The sequence below is a fragment of the Trichoderma harzianum genome (genome assembly GCF_003025095.1).
Source record: "Trichoderma harzianum CBS 226.95 unplaced genomic scaffold M431scaffold_10, whole genome shotgun sequence".
NCBI lineage: Eukaryota > Fungi > Ascomycota > Sordariomycetes > Hypocreales > Hypocreaceae > Trichoderma > Trichoderma harzianum.
This window is the reverse complement of record NW_020209258.1, coordinates 584,172-609,671: the sequence shown is the minus strand read 5'-3', so window position 1 is coordinate 609,671 and position 25,500 is coordinate 584,172. Positions and strand designations below refer to the sequence as shown.

General features: G+C 45.7%; 10 protein-coding genes across 10 annotated transcripts; 6 read left to right on the top strand and 4 right to left on the bottom strand.

Annotated features, from left to right (window-relative positions):
* Positions 1 to 1,657: 1,657 nt before the first annotated feature.
* M431DRAFT_484273 (hypothetical protein) lies at positions 1,658 to 3,234 on the top strand (the record flags this gene model as incomplete). Its single annotated transcript, XM_024916189.1, has 5 exons — positions 1,658 to 1,678; positions 1,911 to 2,025; positions 2,129 to 2,264; positions 2,318 to 2,955; positions 3,017 to 3,234. The coding sequence occupies 5 exons, from the start codon at positions 1,658 to 1,660 to the stop codon at positions 3,232 to 3,234; spliced, it is 1,128 nt and encodes a 375-aa protein (XP_024771882.1).
* Positions 3,235 to 3,812: 578 nt separating this feature from the next.
* Positions 3,813 to 4,790, bottom strand: M431DRAFT_120795 (hypothetical protein; the record flags this gene model as incomplete). The annotated part of the gene is made up of 3 exons (XM_024912113.1): positions 3,813 to 3,896; positions 3,947 to 4,051; positions 4,116 to 4,790. The coding sequence occupies 3 exons, from the start codon at positions 4,788 to 4,790 to the stop codon at positions 3,813 to 3,815; spliced, it is 864 nt and encodes a 287-aa protein (XP_024771881.1).
* Positions 4,791 to 6,018: 1,228 nt separating this feature from the next.
* On the top strand, positions 6,019 to 6,582 carry M431DRAFT_497507 (hypothetical protein; the record flags this gene model as incomplete). The annotated part of the gene is made up of 1 exon (XM_024917607.1): positions 6,019 to 6,582. One exon carries the CDS (start codon positions 6,019 to 6,021, stop codon positions 6,580 to 6,582), a length of 564 nt encoding a protein of 187 aa, XP_024771880.1.
* A 922-nt stretch (positions 6,583 to 7,504) lies between these two features.
* On the top strand, positions 7,505 to 9,029 carry M431DRAFT_90781 (hypothetical protein; the record flags this gene model as incomplete). The annotated part of the gene is made up of 5 exons (XM_024924186.1): positions 7,505 to 7,625; positions 7,678 to 7,773; positions 7,825 to 8,052; positions 8,118 to 8,698; positions 8,751 to 9,029. The coding sequence occupies 5 exons, from the start codon at positions 7,505 to 7,507 to the stop codon at positions 9,027 to 9,029; spliced, it is 1,305 nt and encodes a 434-aa protein (XP_024771879.1).
* A 753-nt stretch (positions 9,030 to 9,782) lies between these two features.
* Positions 9,783 to 10,431, top strand: M431DRAFT_148110 (hypothetical protein; the record flags this gene model as incomplete). Its single annotated transcript, XM_024912769.1, has 1 exon — positions 9,783 to 10,431. One exon carries the CDS (start codon positions 9,783 to 9,785, stop codon positions 10,374 to 10,376), a length of 594 nt encoding a protein of 197 aa, XP_024771878.1. The 3' UTR covers positions 10,377 to 10,431.
* Positions 10,432 to 11,372: 941 nt separating this feature from the next.
* Positions 11,373 to 12,559, top strand: M431DRAFT_7648 (hypothetical protein; the record flags this gene model as incomplete). The annotated part of the gene is made up of 3 exons (XM_024922467.1): positions 11,373 to 11,393; positions 11,493 to 11,913; positions 11,976 to 12,559. The coding sequence occupies 3 exons, from the start codon at positions 11,373 to 11,375 to the stop codon at positions 12,557 to 12,559; spliced, it is 1,026 nt and encodes a 341-aa protein (XP_024771877.1).
* A 240-nt stretch (positions 12,560 to 12,799) lies between these two features.
* On the bottom strand, positions 12,800 to 14,477 carry M431DRAFT_510387 (hypothetical protein). The gene is made up of 5 exons (XM_024919464.1): positions 14,398 to 14,477; positions 13,617 to 14,341; positions 13,431 to 13,559; positions 13,266 to 13,378; positions 12,800 to 13,216 (listed from the first exon to the last, which is right to left on the bottom strand). The coding sequence occupies exons 1-5, from the start codon at positions 14,468 to 14,470 to the stop codon at positions 12,907 to 12,909; spliced, it is 1,350 nt and encodes a 449-aa protein (XP_024771876.1). The 5' UTR covers positions 14,471 to 14,477; the 3' UTR covers positions 12,800 to 12,906.
* A 1,168-nt stretch (positions 14,478 to 15,645) lies between these two features.
* Positions 15,646 to 19,279, bottom strand: M431DRAFT_522241 (hypothetical protein; the record flags this gene model as incomplete). The annotated part of the gene is made up of 7 exons (XM_024920500.1): positions 19,105 to 19,279; positions 18,749 to 19,046; positions 18,409 to 18,693; positions 18,138 to 18,360; positions 16,789 to 18,073; positions 16,328 to 16,711; positions 15,646 to 16,039 (listed from the first exon to the last, which is right to left on the bottom strand). The coding sequence occupies exons 2-7, from the start codon at positions 18,977 to 18,979 to the stop codon at positions 15,646 to 15,648; spliced, it is 2,802 nt and encodes a 933-aa protein (XP_024771875.1). The 5' UTR covers positions 18,980 to 19,046; positions 19,105 to 19,279.
* A 1,965-nt stretch (positions 19,280 to 21,244) lies between these two features.
* Positions 21,245 to 22,960, top strand: M431DRAFT_510386 (hypothetical protein). The gene is made up of 2 exons (XM_024919463.1): positions 21,245 to 22,012; positions 22,076 to 22,960. Exons 1-2 carry the CDS (start codon positions 21,313 to 21,315, stop codon positions 22,768 to 22,770), a joined length of 1,395 nt encoding a protein of 464 aa, XP_024771874.1. The 5' UTR covers positions 21,245 to 21,312; the 3' UTR covers positions 22,771 to 22,960.
* A 575-nt stretch (positions 22,961 to 23,535) lies between these two features.
* Positions 23,536 to 25,242, bottom strand: M431DRAFT_538798 (hypothetical protein; the record flags this gene model as incomplete). The annotated part of the gene is made up of 4 exons (XM_024921042.1): positions 23,536 to 23,659; positions 23,741 to 24,637; positions 24,702 to 25,071; positions 25,140 to 25,242. The coding sequence occupies 4 exons, from the start codon at positions 25,240 to 25,242 to the stop codon at positions 23,536 to 23,538; spliced, it is 1,494 nt and encodes a 497-aa protein (XP_024771873.1).
* Positions 25,243 to 25,500: the final 258 nt, after the last annotated feature.

Genomic DNA, 25,500 nt, shown 5'->3' with positions numbered 1-25,500 from the left:
TTGATGTAGGACAATGCATAGAGTGCGCTGCGTGGTGCCATGTTACAAAGGACATTAACCTATGACTTCGACAACACCAGTCTAGTTTTGGTACACTAGTAGCGTCGTGTGCCCTGGATATATCTGTGGTTGAGAGATGAACAGAGCCACGACTACGTCGGCTTTTCTCAATTGAGACAGGGGCCTGTGGAAGCACTGTACTTAGGCTCCGAACGGGTGTACACCGATATAATTCGTACTATCAGAACTATGCCGCACTTGCTAAGGCAAGGGAATCTTGAAACATTGATGACTGGTGAACCTATGGAGGGTCAGCAGGTTGCCCACCCTGGAGGGATTTGTATCTCCATATTTCTACGAAGGGAGGGGGCCGTCCTTTGCCGGATTTCTCAATGGTAAAGAATCCTCATGCAATTATCAGGCTCTTTCTGGAGCGGCTTTGTAATTTTGCACTTTTTGTTTTCTCGGATTTGTTCTGCGAGGGCGAGAAGGCAGACATCAGGATCTGCGAGAATTCGGGATCTTGAATGCATCCCGAAACTCCAGAGGCTTTACAGAAGATAATGTATGTCGGTTAAACTTTCTTGCTCTCTTCATTTCAATCATCATGATCGATGTAGATGTTGTCAATTCAGAACACGTTGGTTCGAGAAGTATGCTCATGTTGGAGAGCTTAGTAACAGATTCCTGGCCAACCCCCCGAAAACCGAGCAATTACCGCAGCGCTATTGCAAGCTAATGTAGGTATGTATCTTTGAACCCTTTCATTTCCCCGTAGCTTCCGTTATTTGGAGGTAATTGCTGTCTGGTCTTTGGGGTAGCGGGTATTAGTGCTCATGGGGTCAGAGTTCCCCCACCCAACCTGGGCACGGCTCGCTCTCCCCTCCTTGATGCATAATACTACAGGTTTCATTCAATTTAAGTTTGCTTGGAGCTGCGTCGCTGATCCATGTGCTCTTGGAATGTAGGTGAATTTGGCACTGAAGTCTCATACAATTGGATCGGTGTTGTTGTTGCTTGATGAACACACATATGTAGTGACGAAATCAGCTGTCAACTCTGGCACTTGCAGCTCTAAAAGCTCACCATTGAGTTCATCTAATTTTCAACAGGACCAAGCTCTATCAGCAAGTGGACAAAAAAGAAATAAAGCGCATGATATGAAAGTACGCATTTTGTTAGTTCTATTTGCGGAACCGCGGACCAGAGTGAATGATCGGTACTCTTATTCGCCTATTTTCTGGAGCTGTGCAGTGCTTGTGTCCCTGGTCTCCTAGACTTCTTTTCCTTGTTGCCGCTGTATGCAAGCCCTAGCGAGGGTGGCGAGATGCAGGTCAAGTAGTTCAACCAACTTTTGCCCCCATATATTTGACATGCTACTAATCATCCAGTCTATTCCTTTTTCAAAGAATGCCTTCTTGCACCCCTAAACATCAGCGCCCGGTGTTGCAAATAATGACGTTTTCTCCTTTGCAGTGCTTTTTAATGCCGGTAAATCGTTGAACCGCACAAAGTTGCAGGAGATTACGCGATATAGCATCGATTATCTCGATTCAAACAATGGGGCTGTTCTTCATTCTCATATATTCGTACAATTAGCACACTTCTGCATCCCTTCATCAACTATAGAGAAATCATCTTTCTCGATACCGACATTATGGCCAGCACTGTTGGCAAGGTAAGGTGCCCATGCTATCCCCAAATACCATCAAGACGTGAACCTACGTCAGTGGATGAGGAGCATCGCCTCTCCGTAAATCCGGCAACGTTCAGTGTAACGCCGTATTGCTGTTCCATAGAAACCTAGCTAACATGCATTTATAGACTATTACCTGCAAAGTAAATGCCTCTCTAAACTCTTTGAGATCGTTTTGGCGTCGCTCAGAACTTGTTGGACTAATTTATACTAGGCTGCTGTTGCGTGGGCTGCCGGAGAGCCATTGTCTATTGAGGATATCGAGGTTGCGCCACCTAAAGCCCACGAGGTTCGCATCCAGATTCTTAATACAGGCGTCTGTCACACAGGTGTGTTTCTCGTTATTATCTGGCTTGCTTTCTTGATTCATGTTTCTTTGTATAAAAATATGGCTTTGGTTCAAATTGACTGACATTGGTGATCACAACACAGATGCCTATACACTTTCTGGCAAGGATCCCGAGGGGGATTTCCCTGTTATCCTCGGCCATGAGGGTGCAGGAATCGTCGAATCGGTTGGTGAAGGAGTGACTAATGTCAAACCTGGGGACCGAGTGATTGCTCTCTAGTAGGTTGTTCTTTTGAACTCTACTGGTATGAATACTTGCTGATGATTACAAGTACTCCGGAGTGCGGCGAATGCAAATTCTGCAAGTCTGGGAAGACCAATTTGTGCCAAAAGATCCGCGTTACACAGGGGAAAGGTTTGATGCCTGATGGCACTACTCGTTTTAGGGCACGCGGTAAAGATATCCTACATTATATGGGTACCTCGACCTTCTCGCAGTACACCGTTGTTGCAGACATCTCAGTTGTGGCCATTAATCATAAAGCACCCACTGACCGTGCATGTTTACTGGGCTGTGGAATCACCACAGGCTATGGCGCCGCAACTGTTACTGCTAAGGTTGAGGAGGGATCCAACATTGCTGTTTTCGGTGCTGGATGCATTGGCTTGTCCGTCATTGAGGGTGCAGTTAAGAACAAGGCCGGCAAAATCATCGTTGTCGACGTAAACGACGATAAGGAGGCCTGGGCTCGCAAGTTTGGTGCCACTGACTTTGTCAACCCCACAAAGTTGGGTGGACAGACCATCCAGGAGAAGTTGGTCGAGATGACAGACGGTGGATGTGACTACACTTTCGACTGCACGGGAAATGTCGGCGTAATGCGTGCTGCCCTCGAAGCTTGCCACAAGGGCTGGGGTCAGAGCATTATCATTGGTGTGGCCGCAGCCGGCCAGGAAATTTCTACCAGGCGTAAGTTTCTTCTCGTATTTGTTGGCTATGTAGATGAACCCGCTTCTAACCTGATAAATAGCATTCCAGCTCGTGACGGGACGTGTTTGGAAAGGCTGCGCGTTTGGTGGCATTAAGGGTCGCTCTCAACTACCAAAGCTTGTTGATGATTACCTTGAAGGTTATCTCAAAGTTGACGACTACATTACTCACCGCGAATCATTGGCTACGATCAATAAGGCCTTTCAACACATGAAGGGTGGCGACTGCATCCGCTGTGTTTTGGATATGGAGGATTAAGGCTAGCAGAGGAAAAGTTAGTGCTTGGTTACATGGAGTATTATTCACCTTTCATATTCATGATATAAATAAAAAAAGCCATCTATCAATTTACATTGTGGACGACAATTACCCTACCCTCCTTAACTGATGCGTGAGAAGTAAGACGTAGATTATGGCGCAGCCATTGATCTTATCACTTACATTCCTAGATAACATCCTTCCGGGAGCAAAAAATATTTTATACGAGTGATTAGAGAAGCGGTGATCTGTGTGAAGGGAGACCTATCATTGAAACTCATAAATCAGGTGGTTCGAAGATCTGTAGTCCTGTGGTTTGTGAATAGACGATAGAGCAGTTGATGGAAGAGCGAACTGGCTTGGTAGTTTCTGAGCGCCACAAAAGCGGCAATAATAGTGATTAGCTATCAAGAAGAGATGTGATACCAAAACAGCTGAATCTCGCACTACTGCTAATCTACACGCTTTGAGTAGAAACTTGTGGTCCTGTGAATATTTTCCTAGCTTGTAGTTCCAGATGTAGAACAATAAAGATAAGGTAAGCTCTTGATTTGATTACAGAGAGCTAGACAATATAATCAAAGGAGGCCCAGGGCCTTGGCAGCATGCTGGACGTGATCGCCCGCGAATGTGGATATGAAGAAGTAAGAATGGTTGTAGCCCTGCAACCATCAGCATCACTTCGAGGATGTCGTTTCACAATAGGTCTTACTTCTCGGTAATTGACTTGGAGGCCGCTCGCACCAATCTCTTTTGCTACTTTCTCAAAGTTTTCAGGGAGGAGTTGGCCCTGTTTGTAGAAGTTGTCTTCAGTACCCTAAATAATTACAATTAATTAGCTCACGATTTTTTTGACAATGTCACCATTATCTGACGCTTACAACATCAATGAGCGCATTCAGAGGACCCTTCCATCCCCGAAGCAGCTCGGAAGCATCATGTTTTTTCCATTCTTCTTTATTATCGCCCAGATAGCCAGAGAAAGCTTTCTGGCCCCAGGTACAGTTGACAGGGTTGGCAATAGGCGCAAAGGCGCTGACGCTCTTGTACTTGCCGGGGTTCTTAAGGTACAGTGTCAAAGCACCATGACCGCCCATGGAGTGACCGGCAATGGAGACTCGCGAAGAGTCGAGCTCTTTAAAGGCACCAAACAGTAGGTCAGGTAGCTCATTAGTTAGGTACGACTCCATCTTGTAATTTTTGTTCCATGGCTTAGCAGTAGCATCGATATAGAAGCTTGCTGCACTGCCAAAGTCCCACGATTCGTGCTCTCCAGGGAGGTCAAGGCCGCGAGGAGAAGTATCAGGGTAGAGGAGGGCGAGACCGAGGGAAGAGGCGTGGCAGTGGAGGAAGCCCTTTTCGGTGACGTTGTCGGGTGAACAGGTCAGACCGGATAGGTAGATGAGAAGGGGAGCGGGCTTAGAAGCGGCAGCGGAGGGAGGGAGGTAAAGCGTTAGATTCATGGAGGTGGCTGTGACGGCGGACTGGTGAGTCAGCTTCAGGAATTGACCGCCAAAACTGTTAATAGTTGCGTTGATTGTGAAAGGGGAAGCCATGGTGATACTGCCAACGTAGTAGAATGCGAGTCGGGCTTCTTAGATAGCTCAGGCCAAAGAAGATGAAAGTACTGGGGTCTTATATAAATTGAAACTGCCTAAATATACATGCAGTAAGAGGCGCAACAGTTATGTATCTTTCTGTCAATGAATAGTTATAACACCCAATAGATTCTACTATTACTAAATACCAGTGATATCTGTCTTATCCAACTGGTTTATAAAATATACATGGTGCATCGACATTGTTCTCTGCTATAGTTACGTCTAAACGAAGTTGACAAAATTGCGTGCTATCGAACTTACATGTAGTTATGCCCCGAAGGCTAATAATGATTGCAATTGTAGCAATTACTGTACCAGAGCCAGAGTTAACTAGAGTGAGCCCCATTTATTCATTATTTATGGCTTCTATGATACTGGTACGGACATATCCTTTACTCCGCAGCGCAACTTGCATCTTTCGGCTGTTCGGGGTTCTTAGTAATCAAGTGAATTCCGGAAGCCGAATCAACAGGGGATCATATCACCAGCGGAAGAGTTTCCGAGAAATATATACCGGAAGAGATCCCCGAGAAATTCATAACATCGGAAGAGTTTCCGAAAATTTCCTCGTAAGCAATGTTTCTTGGCGTTAATCGGGTAAAAGAACACGCGAGATGTCGAGAAATCATGCCTCGATGGAGTAAAGTAAGATTATCCAAGAGATGCAATTTGCTCGAAAAGCTAGATTCACGGCAATAATTGCACAGCCTGCTCGGTATTTGAAGTTGACAGCATCTAACACGAACTAAGACTAGCCTTAGTCTACTATAGGAGATCTGATATCCACCGATGAAGCGGCTGTGAAAAAAAGTTTCACTGGTTGTCACAACTTACTGGACGGGACAAGGTAATAACGTGACACGATCTGAATATTATGACACGCTGTATTGCACATTCCGAATACACGGAGATTAGACTTTGGCTTGTTAACTCCCTAAGTTATGAGGGAGGGAACGGTTAATCTTTTTATCGATTGTTTCAAGTCTTTGGGAGCATATCATTCGGTAGACTCATCTCTTGGTAGGAAATTTGACTTATAAAGGGATCTATGTAACCAGTAAAGAGCTTAAAGACTTGCGAAACACATCGATTCTACTAAGCAACTTACTTACGATTATACAATCTCGTCTTCATTATACATTTGTCAACCAGTAATAGTAGTCTACTTCTACAATTCAACACAATGGCATTTTCACTCCATCCCGTTATTGACAACGGAATCACTAAGGGTGCCGCTGACTTCACTGGGGGCACTCTTTACTGCCACTGTCCCTCGGACAAAGTGGCTGTCACCCTGAAGGGCAATGTTCTTCACAATCATGCTTGCGGCTGCTCTAAATGCTGGAAGCCAAAGGGAGCGCTCTTCGCTATTATTGGCGTTATACCTCGCGACTCCGTTTCGGTGACTGCCAACGGATCCAAGCTCCATGTCTTGGATCCAGAGGCGACAATCCAACGCAATGCCTGCAAGGACTGTGGCGTTCACTTGTTTGGTCGGATCGAGAAAGACCACGCTTTCAAAGGCCTGGACTTTGTGCACGTGGAGTTGTCTGATGTGAAAGGTTGGCAGGAGCCACAATTCGCGGCATTTGTGTCTTCTATCATCGAGCAAGGATTTGATCCCAAGAATATTGATCAAGTGCGTGGAAAGTTCAAATCTCTCGGACTGGAGACCTATGATGTGCTTTCCCCCGCGCTTATGGATATGCTAGCGGCCTTCACAGCAAAGCAGGCAGGTCTACTCTAAGTGCGTGCTCTTGGGTTACAAATAAGGGAGAGATGGGGATATTTAAAAAGCCGGCTTGGATTTAGATTTCTATGTAGTAATCGAGATACGATTTTGCTACAAGGGCGACGGGTACAACTCATTCGAGCCAGTATCTAGTTACAGCAATCCAACCGTGTCCGCTAGCTCCAAAGGTAGCTTCAAAGAATAAGGGTATTTCCAGTATAGGTCCGGTAAGAAATGGATGGCAGGGTGAATGCCACTCACACTTGGTGGAGGCGGCCCAGCCACATGGGTTTAGTTTCAGCAACTGTCTGCCAAGGCAACCAATTGTGCCATTGTAACAGATGAGGAGAATTTAGGACGATTTGCCAGTGTAATATTATTGGCGGAAAGACTGCATGCGTCGTATGTGGTAATTGGCTGTCTAGGACGGTTACCTATCATAGACATTGGTTCGTTCAAAGCTGGTGGTTAGATGCGCCGGTCAAAAAGAAATTCTTGAATGATTGGAAGTTTTTTGCATTTGGCATACTATTGGCTCTGGCTACGTGGCGAATTCCGATCGCTAGCCGCCCAGATTGGAGTAGCCAATTGATTAGGATAAACTTTGAGTAAGTAAGTGGTTCTGCAGCGAGAGCTGAGTTACAGTTGTCATCATGAAATCACATCGTGTTGTCGTACGGGGTAATATTGCTGATAATTCCCACCATGAGATCATACTACAGTGCTATCCGATAGGATGTATGCTATAATGCGGCATCATTTGTAGCCGACCATCTCAAGCTGAAGTTAAAGTGCGAATACATCATGGCTTGAAATGAAATCTTATAAAGAGCGCTCTTTTCGATACAACAATACTCGCCATCATTTCTATTCACATCAAGCACCAAACACTCTGCATATTGACAGAAATTGGGTTTCAACTTTTTTTGTTTTCACAATGACTCCAATTCCACCTTCCATCACGACTGGCATTAGCAACTATGAGGAAACCGGCCATGGAGATCCTCTTCACAAGATGAAAGCGCTGACCTGGCAAGCGCCAAACCAGGTGAAGCTTCGTAAGGAATGCAATTGTCTTACGCTCGTGAATAATTATTGACTTGGTGTTAGTGGAAACGGCCAGGCCAACCATAGTGGACGATGACGACGTGATTGTCAAAATCACGGGAAGCACCATATGTGGTAGCGATCTCCATCTTCTCCATTGTAAGCAACTTTTCGTTTTTCATGGGAATCCATATTAATTCCCATTTCCAGCCGCTATCCCGGAGCTTCATAAAAATGACATCTTGGGCCATGAATTCTGCGGTATTGTTGAGAAAGTCGGACCAGGATCCAGGAAGCGCAAAGTGGGTGAACGAGTGGTAGCTTCTTTCCAGATTGGATGTGGAGAGTGCTTCTACTGCCAAAAGAAGCTGTCTTCTCTTTGTGAGCGGACCAATGGCAGTCTTAGTGAACACGCTCTTTATGGTCGTCGAACTGCAGGTATGTTTGGCTGCTCTCAATATGCTTTCTTTGCCCTCAAAAGTTCCCATTGCTGATGTATTCAGGCATGTTTGGGTATTCTCATTTTACGGGAGGATTTGCCGGTGGACAAGCTGAATTCGTCCGCGTTCCCTATGGCGACGTAAATCTTCTGCCTCTTCCAGATGATGTTCCCGATGAGGTGGGCCTTTACCTGTTGGATGTGCTGTGCACTTCTTGGAATGCCGTGGTCGACACGGGCGTCCAGCCAGGAGACACAGTTGCCGTGTGGGGTGGTGGTCCCGTTGGGCAAATGGCCGTGGAATTTGCCGTTGTTAACGGGGCAAAGAGAGTGATACTGATCGACGGGGGCCAAGGGCGTTGGCGTTTGGACTTTGTGAAGACCAAAGTCCCACAACTCGAAACAATTGACTATACAGCGTTACCAAAGGGGGAAACCGTCGTCTCTGTTTTGAAGAAGATGTGCGACGGACGTGGCCCTGACGTTGCAATTGAGTGCGCCGCTGGTGAATACTCCAAAACACTGAGTCATAGCCTCCAAAGAGCAGTGGGTTTGGAAAACGATACACCAGAGCTGGTGAATGAGATGATTGAGTCAGTCCGGGGCTTTGGAAGCTGTGGTGTGACTGGCATTTACACAGGTTACGTACGTCAAAACTGCCTACCTTCATAAGTAGTAATCTTACTAACCTATCCAGTGTAACGGATTCAACATTGGGTCTTTGATGGAAACCGGTATTCGCCTTATCGGAAATGGACAGGCTCCTGTGCACAAGTACTGGGAGCAACTTTTGGTGCTCATTCAACAGGAAAAAATTAGACCATTGGATATGGTCTCTCATCGATTCAGGCTTGAGGATATGGTTAAAGTATACGACTTGTTTAACCATCGTGCAGATGGCATGCAGAAGATCTTCGTGCAGACTCAGTACTCATCGCCTCCTACACCTGGAACTCCCGCTTTGACAGTCCTTTGATGTCTTGTGAAAGATATCATTACCGGTTACATAAAACTGATGTTTAGTTAGTAGTTATTGGGAAACAATATTCACTATGGATCTCTATCTAGCAGTTCATTCTTGTAGTTGTGAAGTCCATTACACGAGATCTTCATGTGCTATACTCATGGGGAGTATCTTGCAATAACGACTCGGCTATAAAACAAGACAACCACTATAGTAGATTAGATTGAGAGACAGACGCTAAATGTTCCATTGTAGCTGAAGAAAAGGGATAATGAGATCAGAGGTAATGCCGATCTATCCTGTTGATATCATGGCCAAAAGCATGCGGATCTTGCCGCTGACTTGCGTGGCGCATTCCTTTCGATGCTACGATGCAGGCGATAACCTATGAGCCACTGGGGAGGAAAGGTTGCTACACCAAATGGGCAATCATCATTATACGTATAACTAATGTAGCAATGGTATAGCCGCTGCCAAGTTTTCCCACTTGGAAAATTTAATCTCGCATACTCGCGAGTAACTACATCATACTCCTCAGATCAGAAACAATGATTTCATAATGATACATCCATATGCCCCGAATTGCAAGGGTACAGTTGGAGTTACAGCATTTGTGACTATCAGTGCCGCTTTACGGAGTAAATACAATAAATAGTCTTCCCTTTAGTAGAGGACTTACTATATAAGAGGTCCCGTGTCCATCATTATTTTGTGTTTACCGCACACCACCAAGATTTACAATATCGCTCGCTTCGCAAAACAATCATGGCCAATTATCTAATTTCGTTCACGAGGGTTATCACAACTCATGACCCAGAAAGTGGCAATGCTATATTCGAAAAGAATATTGATAGTACCGTGCCGTTCGAAAAATTTCCAGTTCCGACGGGAAGGCCTCCCACATCAGACTATGCTCTTGCATATTCGACCACAACGTTCCCGGTTCAGGGCCTTTCGCCAAGCACATCAGCCACAAATGAATCCAAGGCCAATCTAGATGTCAAACAGTATAAATCCAGCTTACAAAATTTGTCGCTTTTGAATCCAGATAGTGGCACAGCTTGCACCATAGTTGAAGTGCCATATGGCAACGACATTGCTATGCATCGGACAGTCAGTCTGGATTATGGTGTTGTTATTGATGGAACTACTGAGTTAGTACTTGACTCGGGAGAGAAGAAGACTCTCCGCAAGGGAGACGTTTTTATTCAACGAGGAACAGCCCACGCTTGGCGCAATCTCACCAAACAAGACGATAACAATGGTACATTGCACATCTTCTTTGTGTTTCAGCCGATTGAGAAGATTCAAGTTAAAGGCGGCGAGTTGGATCAAGATTTGACTCTAGGTATAAAATAAGCTTCTGTGGTAAGATTCATCGTGTTGGAATTCATCAGCTTGAAGGAGTAGCTCTAGTACCAGATGTTATAGTACAAAAATTGTTGATCTTACAAACTCAAGCTCGAGGAAGAAGAACGTATCTGTCATGATCCGCCATACCATAACGCCAACAGGGTAGTCGTTTGGCAACAATCGCAATTGTAGCAATTACTGTGACGGAACTAGCTATTCATAAAGGATGCACTGTTAAAAGGGACCAGCTCGTAACAAGACCACAGAAACAGTAAGACTAATAAAATAACGTAATAAACATCGTTCTATATCAATTTAAAGAAGCATAGTCCAATCTTTTGTGCCATTGAGCTTTTAGACTAGATGGACATCGCTGACTCAATTAATCAGCTACTTATCACGAATAGAATGATTCAAGCCAATACTTATGTGCCTTTTTGTCTGTGCCTATGGTCATCCGAGGGTGGCCTTTTTATACGTAGAAGCTGCCAAATTCTTGGTAGCCGTGCATGGTGTATCACGGGCATATGGACGGAACTAGCAGCTATTACTCCGTAGATGCCATTAAATCCCTGGATCATGTTCTATGGCGGCGCCTTAGTGGGTCTCATTGGCCAGGCGGCCATTTTGGTCGGCCAATTTGGTCGGCCATTGTGATCGGTCATCACGGTCGGCAGGAATGGTATGTCGTCCGGTCAGATTAAACGCAACAATACTGTCAAACTACTAAATGACCATTGCGACTACAACATTTGGTCATCATGAATAACTAATGAATTTGTCAGCTCAGTGGTCATAACCACGGCCACTTTGGAGATTGGACAGGCGCTTCAATATTCACACAATGGGAGATTACTAACTGGTGGCTATGTGTGTACTTCAACAACAGACCATGACATTAAGAGGAAAGAAAAGTATAAAGGCAATTGATTAACCAGGAAACTTGATAGATTATAACAAATTAGATCTTCAATATAATCTATCATTCGCGTTATAGCAATCATGGCTGGTGACCTTGTTCTTGTGAGTATCCTCTCTACAAACATAATTCACCACACCTATCCATGAATGGCATACCCAATCTTGTTTCACAGAGCAAGAAATGTTGATTTTTTACAACAGCTTACCGGAGCCACGGGCTTCATTGGCTTTCGCACTCTGGTTCTTCTCTTGGAAGCAGGCTACAAAGTCCGCGCTGCAGTTCGAAATGTCGCGGGGTTTGAAAGGATCAAGGCTCTCAAATCTGCTGCCCCGTACGTCTCGCAGATGGAACATATCGTTGTTCCGGATATCACAGTACCGGGTGCCTACGATGAAGCAGTCAAAGGGGTTAAATATATCGTACACGTGGCATCGCCCTTTTCTTCTCCTGACCTTGTCCAAAGTGACTACGAGTCCAGCTTTATACAGCCGGCTGTTAAAGGCACTGTTGGCATGCTAGACTCAGCAATTACTTCTGATAGTGTCAAAAGGGTTGTCATCACTGGATCTATTCTCTCAATCACAGGCCTCGCCGTATATGGTCCCGATGTCATCGTTGATGGTATGTAATCTCAGCTACTTCTTTTTACAAGACGTCGCTAATGAATGTGTTCTTAAACTTAGAAAATCACCGCACTGCCGTCACCACCGGACCTTTTCCCACCTGGATAGCAGCATATGCCGCCTCTAAAGCTCTGGCCCTAGAGGCAACAAAGGAGTGGATGACAAAACATAAGCCCCCTTTCGATCTGATTACGATTGAACCAGTCTTTGTTCTTGGACGAGACGAAACGGCCAAAGATGTTGATTCGCTGCTTAGAGGCCCCAATGCTACTCTGATTGGCCCTATGACAGGCAAACCGCAACCCATACCACTTCCATGCAACCCGGTTCACGTTGACGATGTTGCTTTGATGCATGTCCGCTCTCTTGACCCTAGTGTGCCTGGTAACGAAGATTACCTGTCTTGTGCTCACTCTCTTCAAAGGGTCAAATGGGAGGAATCATTTGATATCGTCAAGAAGCATTATCCCAAAGAGTGCGCTGAGGGAATCTTCAAGGTCGATACCGCAGTGCGGCCAAAGACTTTGGATAAAATAGTCGATACCACTAAGGCTGAGAAGGCATTCGGCATCACCTTTAAGTCTTTTGAAGAGCAGATACTGAGCGTCACTGGGCAGTACTTGGAATTAATTGGTCAGAAATAAGAGGAATAGGTTGGTGTGACCTACATTCAGCTAGAGTTCTTCACTAGCGATTCGATTTGTCAACGAGATCAATTTTGTTTAGGGTATTAGAGAGCATTTGATAGAGTAGCTTCAAATATACACTGCTTCATTATACTGGTCGCGAACAATAAGATTACAATAGCAGATTATGCCAATAATCTTTCGAGGCACATAGAGCCTCATTTGGTATCCACGCTCATCAGGATTGGAGTCGACCCTCATCACTAAAAAGAAGTTCATTGCGTATGATGTCTCAGGTATCTAAATATTTTGCTAAAGAAGCTGCCTTGTCAGGGTATTCCCCCTCCCCTCGCACGTTTCATTTTCTAGATTAAATCCGTGGCAATGTTTATCAGCATCCCCATCTTATCCACACCAGCGTCCCAAGTCTCCAGTCTTCGCTTGTAAAATAATTCATTTGACCGCCCTTTTGCTTCTATAAGCTCTGCAAAAGTGGTCATCGGGTAGCAGGCGTCTTGTAATGCTCTTTCAGTTTCCCATTCTTGGCGACTACGAGCTTCCCAAAGAGACTTATTCGAGACCAAAGGCAACATATGCAAAGGATAGGCACGCATGAAAGAGTTGCTAACTGTAGGGGAAATGATGCGGCTCATGAAGAACCAGACACATATAATTCTAGCGCATGTTAACATCAGCAGATGGGGAAATGGTAACACTGGCTTACCGTCGTCGGGTTTCCGCAAAGATCCATTCTTCCCAAGTCGCATCCGGAACGGTTTCTCCAAAATAGGTGAAACATTCGCCATTGAGAAGAGTGCGTATGCGAGTACACAAGATCTATTGAAATGAGTAAAGATGGAATCAAGTGCCTCTATGTCATTTTACCTACGTGAAATGTCTCGATAAGCTTCGGTGCCCAGGTCAAGGCGATTGCATCTTGGTCGGTAATTGCCATGATGATAAATTGCATAATCGCTTGCAAAGAGTGCTGGAGGCTGTACATCGTAGCAGTTTCGGCCTTGACAATGTTAATAATTCCTGCAGTTCAAGTGACGAGTCAACTGCAAATGCATACCTCGCCTTGGAATCGTTGTAGCTCGACCCCAATCATTCGCCAGAGGAATGGTCTGGTTTCCGGTGTCCGAGTCGAGTAAATCTGTGCAATGCTCATACAATTCGCAAGAGTCTCCGGCAACTCCGACATATGCCAATGAGCGTGTATAAAAGGAGGGAAGGTCTGCCGGCGCATCATCATCTGTGGGAAAGCATGAATGGCGTGCGTGAGTTGATCAATAGCAGAATTAGAAGAGAGAATTCCTGGGTGTAAGTTTTCCAACACCAACGAACTGCTCGAGTCCAACACATCAGTGTGTGTAGCGGAAGGGACGGGCTCGAGGGCTGGCCGCCATGTGGAAGAATTCATAGCGGATGAGGCCAATCGCGAGCCGGTTGTAGAGCTCGTAGCGCATCCGTCAACATCTTCACTGGTATCGATGGTGGAGTTTGATGAACTTCTGGATATAGCAGTAGCAGCGCTATGCGATGTTCCAGTATCCCCTCGCGGCAAATTACTCGTAGATGGGTGCTGCTCCTCAATCGTCGAAGCACCCACGGTCAACGGGCGCCGTGCAGGCCTGTTATAAGTGCATTCTAAATCCTGAGAGTGGCATCGACTACATTGAGGCTTTGAAAGGCTGCATTTCGTTTTCGACGCATGGCAGCGGAGGCATGCCTTTGGTCGAACCTTGCGCGTCGCATTGGCACGACGACAGTAAGAGACATGGCGGCTGAGTGAGTATTCTTCATGTGGTTATTAAGCAAGACAATTCAACCTGTTTGGCATTACAACTACGCACCCTTTGTAAAAGGCTTCTCACAAATAGTGCAGAACCTGAGAAACGTAGAAGCGGTCTCCTCAACTCTTGGCATAATTTTCTCCATTATTGAATATGTTGAAACTGGCTGAGACACGAGCTGATGTGCTCCTTACAAAGTGCTCCTTACAAAGTGCTGATGTAAAACGAAACGTGAATTCGTCCGCGGTTTGCAATTAAAGTCCGAGCTCTTTGCACTAAAATCCGAAATCCGTAAGGGAATGCTGCTTTTTAATGGATACTGATGTTGTGGAGATAATCGCCCGGCAATAATACCAGTACTAGAATGCTGACACTCCGCGGCTTTTCAGGGCCCTGATTACGTATCAATGAATAATACGATATAGCGCAAAATGGCTTCAAGATACAAATAGAAAAGCAGCATTGGTCTATGGGTCGGCCGTATTGAGGGGTTGAGGAAGGTAAACTATCATATACCGAACTACATACATGTATACATAATTTAGTAGGTAAGCCATTAAAACAGATGGAATGCAAACTATACTAAGGGTAGGTACCGGTAAGTATCAGTGTCATTGATGTTCCAGCAGAGGCATTATCACCACCCATACCAAATGAGTAGGCGAATACTGACATAGGTTTAGTAGGACGAAGATAAGTAAGACCTATTGTCCCAATCTTCGCTCTTTCTTGGATCAACGTGATCGAGACCCCCTGCATCCACAATAGCCCCTGCATTGCATTAGTAGATGGGCTATAGACTTATGCCTTTTCCTCGTAGCATATAACGGTGGCGTCCGGTATTCGACATTGATATCAATTTTATAGGGACGGATTAGCTGGAAAGTACAGGTATGGATCGCCCCTGGAATAGAAAGTACTATCGCCAAAACGGGGCTCGTTGCCAACTACAGTTAGCAAAAGAAACAGTCGGGTGCAAAATTCAGCTATGTATCGTGAAGTATTGTCTTCCGCTGTAATATAACACTTTTTACGACGAGATATAACGCTTCTTTACTCTAATATAACGCTTTTCTACTCCAACAATGTATACCTACGTTGTTATTATAAAGTAACGCAAAGCGCTGTATTGTAGCAGAAGAGTACTATATTTATGGCGGAAGAGTGCTTAAGCTGTATATTATAGAATAAAAGCGCTGTAATTGTTGATTATGTATGAAATAGCACGCTGTGTTTTAGTAGAATAGCGCTCTAGTATTGTAAGCTGCGATGGCGGTACTTGGTTTTACAAGCCCCGGGTAATACTTTCTAATCTAGAGGCGAACCTATTGAACTTTTTAATCCGTCCCATTTTGCATCGACTTGAGCCCCTGCAGCAAGCAGTAACTTAACTATACCCTCATGCCCATTGTCTGCAGCCCATGACAACGCTGTCCAATTATCCATTCTGCCTCGTGAGTCAACTTCAGCGCCAGCATCAAGTAGTACCCTAGTCACAGCCTCATGCCCATTCATAGCGGCCCATATCAGCGGTGTTTGGCCATTTCCATCTGGCGGAAGAGCAAAACCTCGCGTCCCCGGAATATATGCCCGCGGGATCCAGCTATCTTTCCAGTCGATTTGGGCACCTGCACCGACTAGGAGCTTGGCTACGGCCTCGTGCCCATTTCTCGCAGCCCATGACAGCGGCGTCATGCTGTCTCTGCTTACTGAATTGACTCGAGCCCCAGCGCCAAGCAGCAGCCTAACCATAGCCTCGTCGCCCTCCGCTGCAGCGCATAACAGCGGCGTTTGGCCATTGTTGGGGGCTTTCATTAGTTCATAATAGAGATTTTCGGGATGGGGCTCAGGGCCTTCCTAATCGACTTGAGCCCCTGCATCAAGCAATAGCCTGGCCACAGCCTCGTGCCCCTTTCTCGCAGTCCATAACAGCGGTGTCACGTTTTGATTATCCGGTGAATCGGCTTGAGCCCCAGCGCCAAGCAGCAACCTAACAATAGCGTCGTGGCCTTCCTTCGCAGCCCATAACAGCGGCGTTTGGCTGTCCGCGTCTTTGGAATTGATATACATATCAGTTTGAGCGCCACTTTCTAGTACGGCTGTCAACGTACTAACCATCCCATATCTCGCTGCAACGTGTACAAGAGTCGTTTTGGCTGGTGGACAATCAAGAGAATATGGGTAGGATCGATAGAAAACGTACTCCCATGTATCAATAATATCATTCGATGGCCATGCAAATAATTCCAGAAGAGCTGCTTGTGGCACATCCATTGAATCACTTTGTCGTGAGTGTGATGCCCATGAAGTCGTGGCATAGTCCAGAAACGGAAACGCAAAACCCACTGTATGGGGATAAACGTAACCGTGATTCCTTGGGGAGTGGTTCATTTCCTGGCCAATTTGCTGCCTAATTTCCGCCATCTTCAAATAACAGATGCATGTTTTAACAGCTCAAAGTGTGCCATTCCGATTGACTCATCAACCGATGACGATGTGTCGTCCAGAGTTACCAGGCGCTCGTTCGTGAAAAAGTCCTTAACAGATTGGTGAATGAATTGGACAACCTCGGTTTCAGATCCTGGGGTAACTTCAACAAGCCCCCGACTGAGTTTTATAAGACGTTGATTCATTCGCCGGTTGTCAGGTATATAATTCTCCGATCGTTGACACTCTTGTAACGATGAAAACCTGGCATCTATGACCAGTGCCCATCGCAACTCTTCTGTTGACAATGGCCGCGTTGCAAAGCAGACCCATTGTATAAGTCTCAAGGAGGTCAGTCCCATATCACGTATCAGCTCTTTATATAGCTCATGCAGACTTTTAGGTATGCGACGAATGGTCTTCTCGATCTTGTTTGAACCAGCACCATTCAACTCTAAGTCCCGAACTTGTTGTGCCACTAGCCGCGCCCATAAGAAGACGCCACAGGCACGGACAATGATTAGGCTTCGAATGACAAAAGCTGTTGGTTCTTCGAAAGAAGATAGCTGGAGCTCAGATTGCACATAGGTGGCAATATCGTTTTTGTTTTCCATCTCTAGGCATATCTCAAATAGATCTTGTGAACTTAGTATTGGATAGTGACGGCAGGTAAAACAAATGTGAAAATGAATATGAGCGGGATGCGGCGGTAATTTTTTAAGCAACCTTGTAAATCTGCGGACGAGATTTTTCGCATAAGATTCACCACATTCATCTAGAGCGTCGATAAACAACCAGATTGATCGATCTGTTAAAATCCTTGGAAGAGACGACTTGAAGAAACTCCACAGCTCTGCTAAATGCCATTGCCATTTTTCAGGAGGGTCGCCCATACCCTTACACTTCTGTTGATAGACACTGACAAGATCGAACAAAGCCTCGGGAGCCTGCTTGAGCATCTGATGAAGTAGAGATCGCAAGAAGCCAAGTGGAGTCTTTTGAAGATCGTCACCGCGGGCATGAAAGAAGAAAGACATGACGAGATCATTGCCTCCTGCACCAAGTATATCACGCTGCTTGCCTAAGGCATATTTAAGCAGCGTAGACTTCCCTGCGCCTGGTTTTCCCTTAATCCATAGTAAGCTTCTGTTGGATGTGGCCCAATTGATATACGTGTCGTGTTTGAGCAGCCACTCGCACGTCCCTGGAACGGCATGTTCAATGTCATTGTCGCGATCCTGCATCTGCCTGAAGGCTAGCGAGTGTAGGCATTTCTGTTCTTCCGGCGATAGGCGTGGTGATATTTGCCCTAGATAGATTTTAATATGGGTTGCTCTTGAATTATCAATCATGGACTTAGTGTAATCACATACGCCTTCGCGTTGTAATCGCACGCTGAGTGAGGCTCTTAATTCTACCGAGAACTTTCTCATACTCGAAGTCTTCCTCACTAAACTTGACCATTTCTGAGTGTGTACGATTAATGGCGCAAATGTATTCAGGTCTGTCCTCCCAAGGCCGGCAATGGGTGGCAGACGCCTTAGATACCACGACGGCTGGTTCTCCTGACATCGTCCATTTACCACTTTTATTATCCTGCTGCGCATTAGCGGAGTCCACTTCAACTAATCGATGGAGCCACACCTGTAATGCAGTTGGCGACAAGCGGGTTTCGTAGAATGAAATAATCTCGAACTCGCCTTTGACGCCTAACGCCTCTGAGAATTCACGTTGGTGGATACTGAGGATCTGTGAATTAGTAAATCCAATAGATTCTAACAGAAATCGATTTGGTCCGTCTCCAGCCATAGGAATGAGGGATCGAATATCCATGCCGTCATGAGGGACTCCAAAAAATGCAATGCCATAAATTGCATCTCTTAGCCTCTGGTCCACATCATCTATTGACTTTGAGAGTGATATGAGGAACTATTGCAGTGTTAGAATATTATATATGATAGCCGGGTGTTGTTAGTGGGCCTACCTGTTTGACGATTAATCCGCCCAAGCTATGGGCAATAAACACAATAGGCTTGAACGAACCGTAAGATATGAGCGCTCGAAGGTCAGAATGAAGGGCAGTTCCAAGGTCCTTCAGATTCTGAAAATTATTGCTGTTTGGGAGACTTGACTCGTAGCCATATACCATAATGCGTGCAATTCGCTCGCCGCTGTCGCTTGTGATGCCACGTGGGAGTGCATCTCTTAACCACATATGCTCTCCTCCCGGCTCTTTAAATGACCCAAACGCGTGTCCGCCAAGGCCAGAGATGGCAATGATGCTTGAAGCCATCAATATCGACACTTATACAACGAGTGGGCGAATGATTTATTACTTACTCAACTTTGTGGCCTTGCTGCAAGGGAGTGAAGAGACTGGTAATGCTAAGGAAGTCATGATCCAGCACCAAGCTATGTGACTCATCATGCTGGCTAGAAGCTGTAGGTAGGGAGAATTTTGATGGCGGCTGGTAGTCGCTTCGAAAACAGACGGTGGCCGTCTGGGAGCGTCCATGAAACTCTTTGGCCAATGATTTTATCACTGGGTCACATGATTGGATGAGGCAAATGTGAAATATTTATGGTCAGGGCTCCGCTGTCCATGTTTATATAGCAACCACACACACTAGTTATTCAGGTATCACTGTTATGGCCGCGCTTGTTTCTAAATGCCCAAGTGATGTCCAGAGAAGCAAAGCGCCACAAGCCAATCCCAAGACGTGGTTGCACCCATTCTAACCGGTAGTAAAACAACAGCAGCATAGCCGCTGAGCGCGGGTAACCGTGGACACGTTGATTGCCAAGAAACGAGGCTAGGGGGCATGAATCTGTCGTGATTTCTCTGGTACAGTATGTTGCTCACCTACCCGCCGGCTCCTACTGTTGGCCAATGCCAGCTCTTCCGATATCCTGGCCTGAGATGCCTTGTCTTGCGTCACCATCTTTCTACGGCCACATGATGCAGGCAGGTCATGGATAAAGGCTAGAGGCTAAACTTAGAACGGGCTTCAGGTAGACAGAGCAGCACGCAGCCGCCACCGTTACGGTCGTCCTGGGTCAATGAACGTCAGCCATTCGCTGGATTCTCGAATAGATCCATATGGCTGTACTACCAAAGGATACGCAAATGATTCTAATTATAGGTGTCCGACACACGAGGAACCGAAATATATGCATAGGCAACAATCACTTGCGCCCTGTACAGCCCAATTTTACTCTAAATTTTACTTGTTTATGTCGAGCTTTAGCAGGAATCTGGAGCATGGCCCTAGATACTGGGCCAATCCAAAATTTCAGGATCATGGAGACGAAAAGCTCTAAGGAATAAAAGAGAGAGCTAATTCGCGAGCCCGCTTTGAAGTGACTCAGCACCAGCTGCCTTGGCGTTTAAGTTGCATATCATTATGCTGGTTGTCATATTGAACCTCGATGTAACCTTATTCATTGGCAATTTTTCTAATATCCTTTGATAGTATTCTCGCGGTCCCATTTTTCTTCGTCAACGGCATAGCAATACCTTATAAAAGTTGCATTTACTCGTAAAGCTCTAATAGACTACATCGTACTGTAGCCTCATGATCTTATTCCTATGTTAAATATATAAAAAGATAGCTAAAATGATCTAAAATTAAACTTTATGAATATATGAGTGATTAATACAGAACGCGGAATAATAGCAGTTAGATCAATGCAACAAACATACAGCTTCTAGGGGCTTTGAACAGAGCCACAATCGTGACAGTGTATACCCTGTAACTAAATAGAATGAATAGTCTCGTTCGACTACACAGACTATTTGGGCGTAACCTTCATATACACACTAAGAAAATCCACCAAGACTCACTTGATGAGACTTTTTGATACGGAGTACGAGTTGATGATATTGCAACTCCTACATCCATGCTTAGACCTGCGCCTGTTGAATACTTAAGAAGATATATATACGTTAATTGACTTTGCTCTCGCCAGTTCCTACACCGAACAATGTTGTAAAGGATAATAAAGAATCGAAGATGTCATTTAATGAATACATCTCATATTACTTTCAGTTCATTTGATCTACCTGGCTGGGACTAGTGGCAAATTCATCGCATCTGGATATGTTGGCAGTGTCTTCTGTGATTGTGCACCCCACTATTGTACGGATTGCTTCACTGTCGCTACTAGTATCACTTGATGTTGGGCTCTAGAAGCTCAAAGTAAGGTTATACCATTAGAATATAGATACGCATATACTCAGTAACCACTTCCAATAAGCTACTTCAAGCCAAGGTATTGCTTTCATTGTTTACCTGTTCGGCGATGCCCTTTTTGGGCTGCCAAGGCTGGAGCCTGGCGCTTTCATCTCATTTTGAAGACTTTCCCACTACCAACAACAAAATCGAGTGCAAAAATCTCCACTCATCCTGTGTACGGTAGCGTCGATACGGGGTATAAATACTATTAGGAACATCTAGGTGGATGTAAACTGCTCGTGGGCTGACAATCGTCTCTGTGCCAACTTTTGTAATCACCTCGGGCGATTATCGCTTCACTACAATTAACAATATGGCACCTATTATCCTAACACCCGAACTCATTCAGCGCATTATATACTTTCTCATCCGTGATTGGACTCGCGATGGACACCCTCTCCGCCGAGGCGTCGGCAAGCATGCGGCCGTCAACCCCTTTTGGCAGGATACAATTGAGCGCAGGACTTTCGCCACACTGTATCTCGATCTGGAGCGACTCTCAGAGGTCAACTCTATCGTCACCCCTCGGCGCCGTCGGTATGTACGCGAGATCTTGCTCGAGGTTGTGCTACCATGGCCTGGACCGCGACAAAATCCCGAGAAGGACAAGGAGAAGCTGAGGAACAATCGCGCACTACAAGCCACGTTTGAAGCTTTTTTGCAGTCGCTAAGCCAGTGGTCTGCGGATGAGCTGCATCCAGGAGGCATTGGGCTCCGTGTTTTCGCGCCTCTACCCGTTGAGAAGAGACTTCACTCTCCATCATGGAGACATGAGAGAGGACCCATGTGGAAACGCAGATATGCGGAATCAGTGTTGGAGCTGACGGACCCGGCTCGCATTGCGCAATATTCCCCCGTTGTGGCCATATCTGAAATCAACGTAGATGCGCCAAGATTTGAGGATCGACACATCTCTGCAGTGGCTATTTGCGCTTTGCTAGCAAAACTACCCGCAGCAAAACGAGTGTCCTTTAACTGGTGGAAATGGAGGCGATTTTCAAGAATGCGGAATGGTAACGTTCTTAATCTTCTCCAGGTATAATTATGAATAACCACTGACATACATGGCGATGTAGAACTTGCTGATGCCTTGTCTCAAATCAATCATCCCATAGACGTCTTTCATATCTGCGATGACAGTTATGTTGCCATGAGTCAGTCTCAATCACCTCCATCTCCTACGCTCTCAAGTGAAGGAGAAGATGGGCTTTCCAGAGCTTTCCACATCCTATCCCAGCGTTTGAAGGAGCTTCACATCGATGGCATCATAGTTAGCAAAGAACTATTCTACCCTCGGACTCTCTCTGTGCATATGGCAGAACCGCGATGGGAGAGGCTGGTCACTTTCTCTTTGTCCTATCCACCCGTCACTCCGTCGGGTGAATGGCTCTTCATTCCCGACCCAAATGCCTCGGATGACTCGGAGGACGAAGTTAACGATTGGTTGAGCATCACGTCAAGCCAGGAGCCTCGATCTGAGCGTTGTATTGCAACCCCAGCCATGCAGCAGTTTTACATCGCTGCAGGGCGCGCGGCTCTCCAGATGCCAGCGCTGGAAGACATGATGCTCGACGCGGGACTGGGAGAGGGCGACGAATATTGGCATAAATTCTGGTATCATGCAAAAAGATCAACGGCCAAAGCGTTGTGGACAAGCAGCTCTGGATTTGTTCCTGACGATGATGTTTTGGAGTGCTGGCGAAAAGTACCAAGGAAGTACTTGAAGGGGGAGCTTAAGGTGGAGATCTCAAGTGACTTTTACGCTGCATAGTTTGATCTCTGAAATCAATCCGCAACATGTTAGAAAAAATGCAGAGATGATCTTCTTGAAAATTCATGAGGCAAGTTGTGTCTCCGTTATGATAGTCCATAACTTGCAAGTGCTTGTTTATTTTTATATAGACGGTGATTTGTCCTCTTTGATAGCTATTTAAATTCGGCTATACAACTTGGAATCGTTATCCTTCTGAGTGCTCATGGGCAAGTCAATAGCTGGGTTTTGTGGGAAGAAGTTCACTGGCTTCAGTGTGACTTGAAGCTTGTCAACAGGCATGACGGGCCAATCCTAAGAGCAAAAAATTAGACAAGTGTAAACAGAAAAAAGGCACCAAGTTCTATCATATCATCTTACCTCCACGCGAGGGTTGTGAGTGGTGCCAAAGGTATGCCATACGACAACATCGCCATTGTCAATCTCTTCATTCCTGCCCTTGATCCAAGTCAATATGCCCTCGTCTCCTGCAGATTGGTTTGTCCATTCTCCAGACGCGTAAAGCTCGTCGTCGTGGTACTTGGTAAACCACATGCTGTGTAAGGCGAATTCAGATCGTCGCGCGTGAAATGAGTTAGGGTTAGCAAGTATCAGCTACATAAGCAACGTGATTAGAAATCGTGAAAGGCATTCCGTCTACTTATGGGACGTAATATGGGGAGCTTACCTGACTATTGAAAGGAACCACGGCGTATGCATTTGACATGCATAGAGCAAAGTAGTACGCCCCCTGTGACGAGGCATCAGTAACTATCTAATCCGTAGTCATATTCTAGACTTCAAGTGGCTTCCCAAACCACCCAATGTGATCGTTTTAGTCGCAAGGTATTCTTCTATGCCATATTTTCCTCCTTCTCTGCCAATTCCGCTCTGTTTGACTCCTGTCCACCTGTAATCACAATTGTTAGCTCGAAGGGCGGAAAGCAGGATTAGGTAGAAAAGAGAGGAGAAGGTGGTATAGATGACTTACGGGGCGGCATTGTCGCTGATTATGCCAGTGTTGATCCCTACCATTCCCACTTGCAATGCTTCCGCTACTCTCCAGAGTCGGGAAACATCCTTGCCGAATAAGTAGGCGGCAAGGCCTACATCGGACTCATTCGCAAGGGAAACTACTTGCTGGTCGGAATTGAATGAAAATATCCCAGCCACAGGCCCAAATGTCTCTTCTTGCGCCAGCAGCATGTTGGCTTTCATACCAGTTAAGACGGTAGGCAGATAGAAGCTCTGGCCGAGACTCGGGACCAGGGCGCCTCCCACGATGACCTTTGCTCCTTTCTCAACAGCATCTAGGACGTGAGAATGAACTTTTTGGGCTGCACGCTCATGGATCAACGGACCGTGAGAAACGGAGTCGCCTAATCCCGAGCCTACCTTGAATCGTCGCACAACCGCTGCATATTTGCGGACGAATTCGTCGTGAATGCTTTCGTGCACATACAACCTATTGGCACAGACGCATGATTGCCCCGAACTTCTAAATTTGCTTGCGATTGCTTCTTCAACCGCTTGGTCCACGTCGGCGTCATCGAAGACAATCAGTGGCGCATTTCCTCCAAGCTCAAAGCTGACCCTCTTCATAGTTGAGGAGGCCTGCTCCATTAAGAGCTTGCCAACAGCGGTTGATCCCGTGAATGAGACCTTCTGCACGAGCGGGGAGCGCGTTAAAGTGCTGCCCACTTCAACGGTATTGTCTAAAGCTGTGATCACGTTGATGACGCCTTTGGGAAACCCTGCCTGTCTAGCCAACTCAGCGAGAGCCAATCCACTGAATGGAGTCTCTCCAGGGGCCTTTATGACGACTGTGCAACCTGCAGCAAGTGCAGGTGCGGCTTTACGAGTGATCATGGCGGAGGGGAAATTCCATCTGCCGTAGTTTGTTAGAGTCAGTGGGTTTTCAGTTGTTGTCCAAGGGGGGATAGTATGCTTACGGAGTGATCAATGCACAGACACCAACGGGTTCCTTCAAAGTCAGAATCTTCTTTCCATCCACAGAAGCTGGAATAGTATCTCCATAGATACGGACTGCTTCCTCGCTGTAATATTCCACGAATCCTGCCGCAAAGCCAATTTCTCCCTTTGCTTCGGCTATTGTTTTACCATTTTCCAATGTCAATAGAAGGGCAAGATCATCGATGTTATCAATAATCAACTGAAACCATTTTCGCAGCAACCGGGCTCTCTCGCGGCCTGTCAAGGTTTTGAAGGCAGGAAAAGCTGCAGCTGCCGCCTCGATGGCTTTCTCAGTATCGGCTTGAGAAAACTCTGGACATTTGCCGATAATCTTTTGAGTCGCAGGATCTATAGTGTAGTTGAGAAATCATTAATGAATATTCTGAAATGGACATGTTTTTCCCAATAGTTATTACCAGTAACATTGAAGACATTGCCCGCTTTGGCTGAAATGAAATCCCCATTGACAAAACAAGCTTCCTTGAACAAAGTCTTGTTCTTGAGCTTCAGTTTTGGCATATTAGTTTAAACTCTCCTTTTTTTGCCAAGGGTGATGAACTGACCTTGGATGCCATATCGAACTCAGTTACCGGTATCATATTTCAGCTTGTTTTAAGGAGATTAAACCTATTGGTTCCAATGTCCACACCAATGACTGGAGTTTTCTTGTCTTCTTTTAGAGACTTCATCTCCATCTATATACCTGAACCATCGTGAATTTGTCGTATACGCCATACTGCTATCTAATGGTATTTGCACATATGGCATCAAGCACGA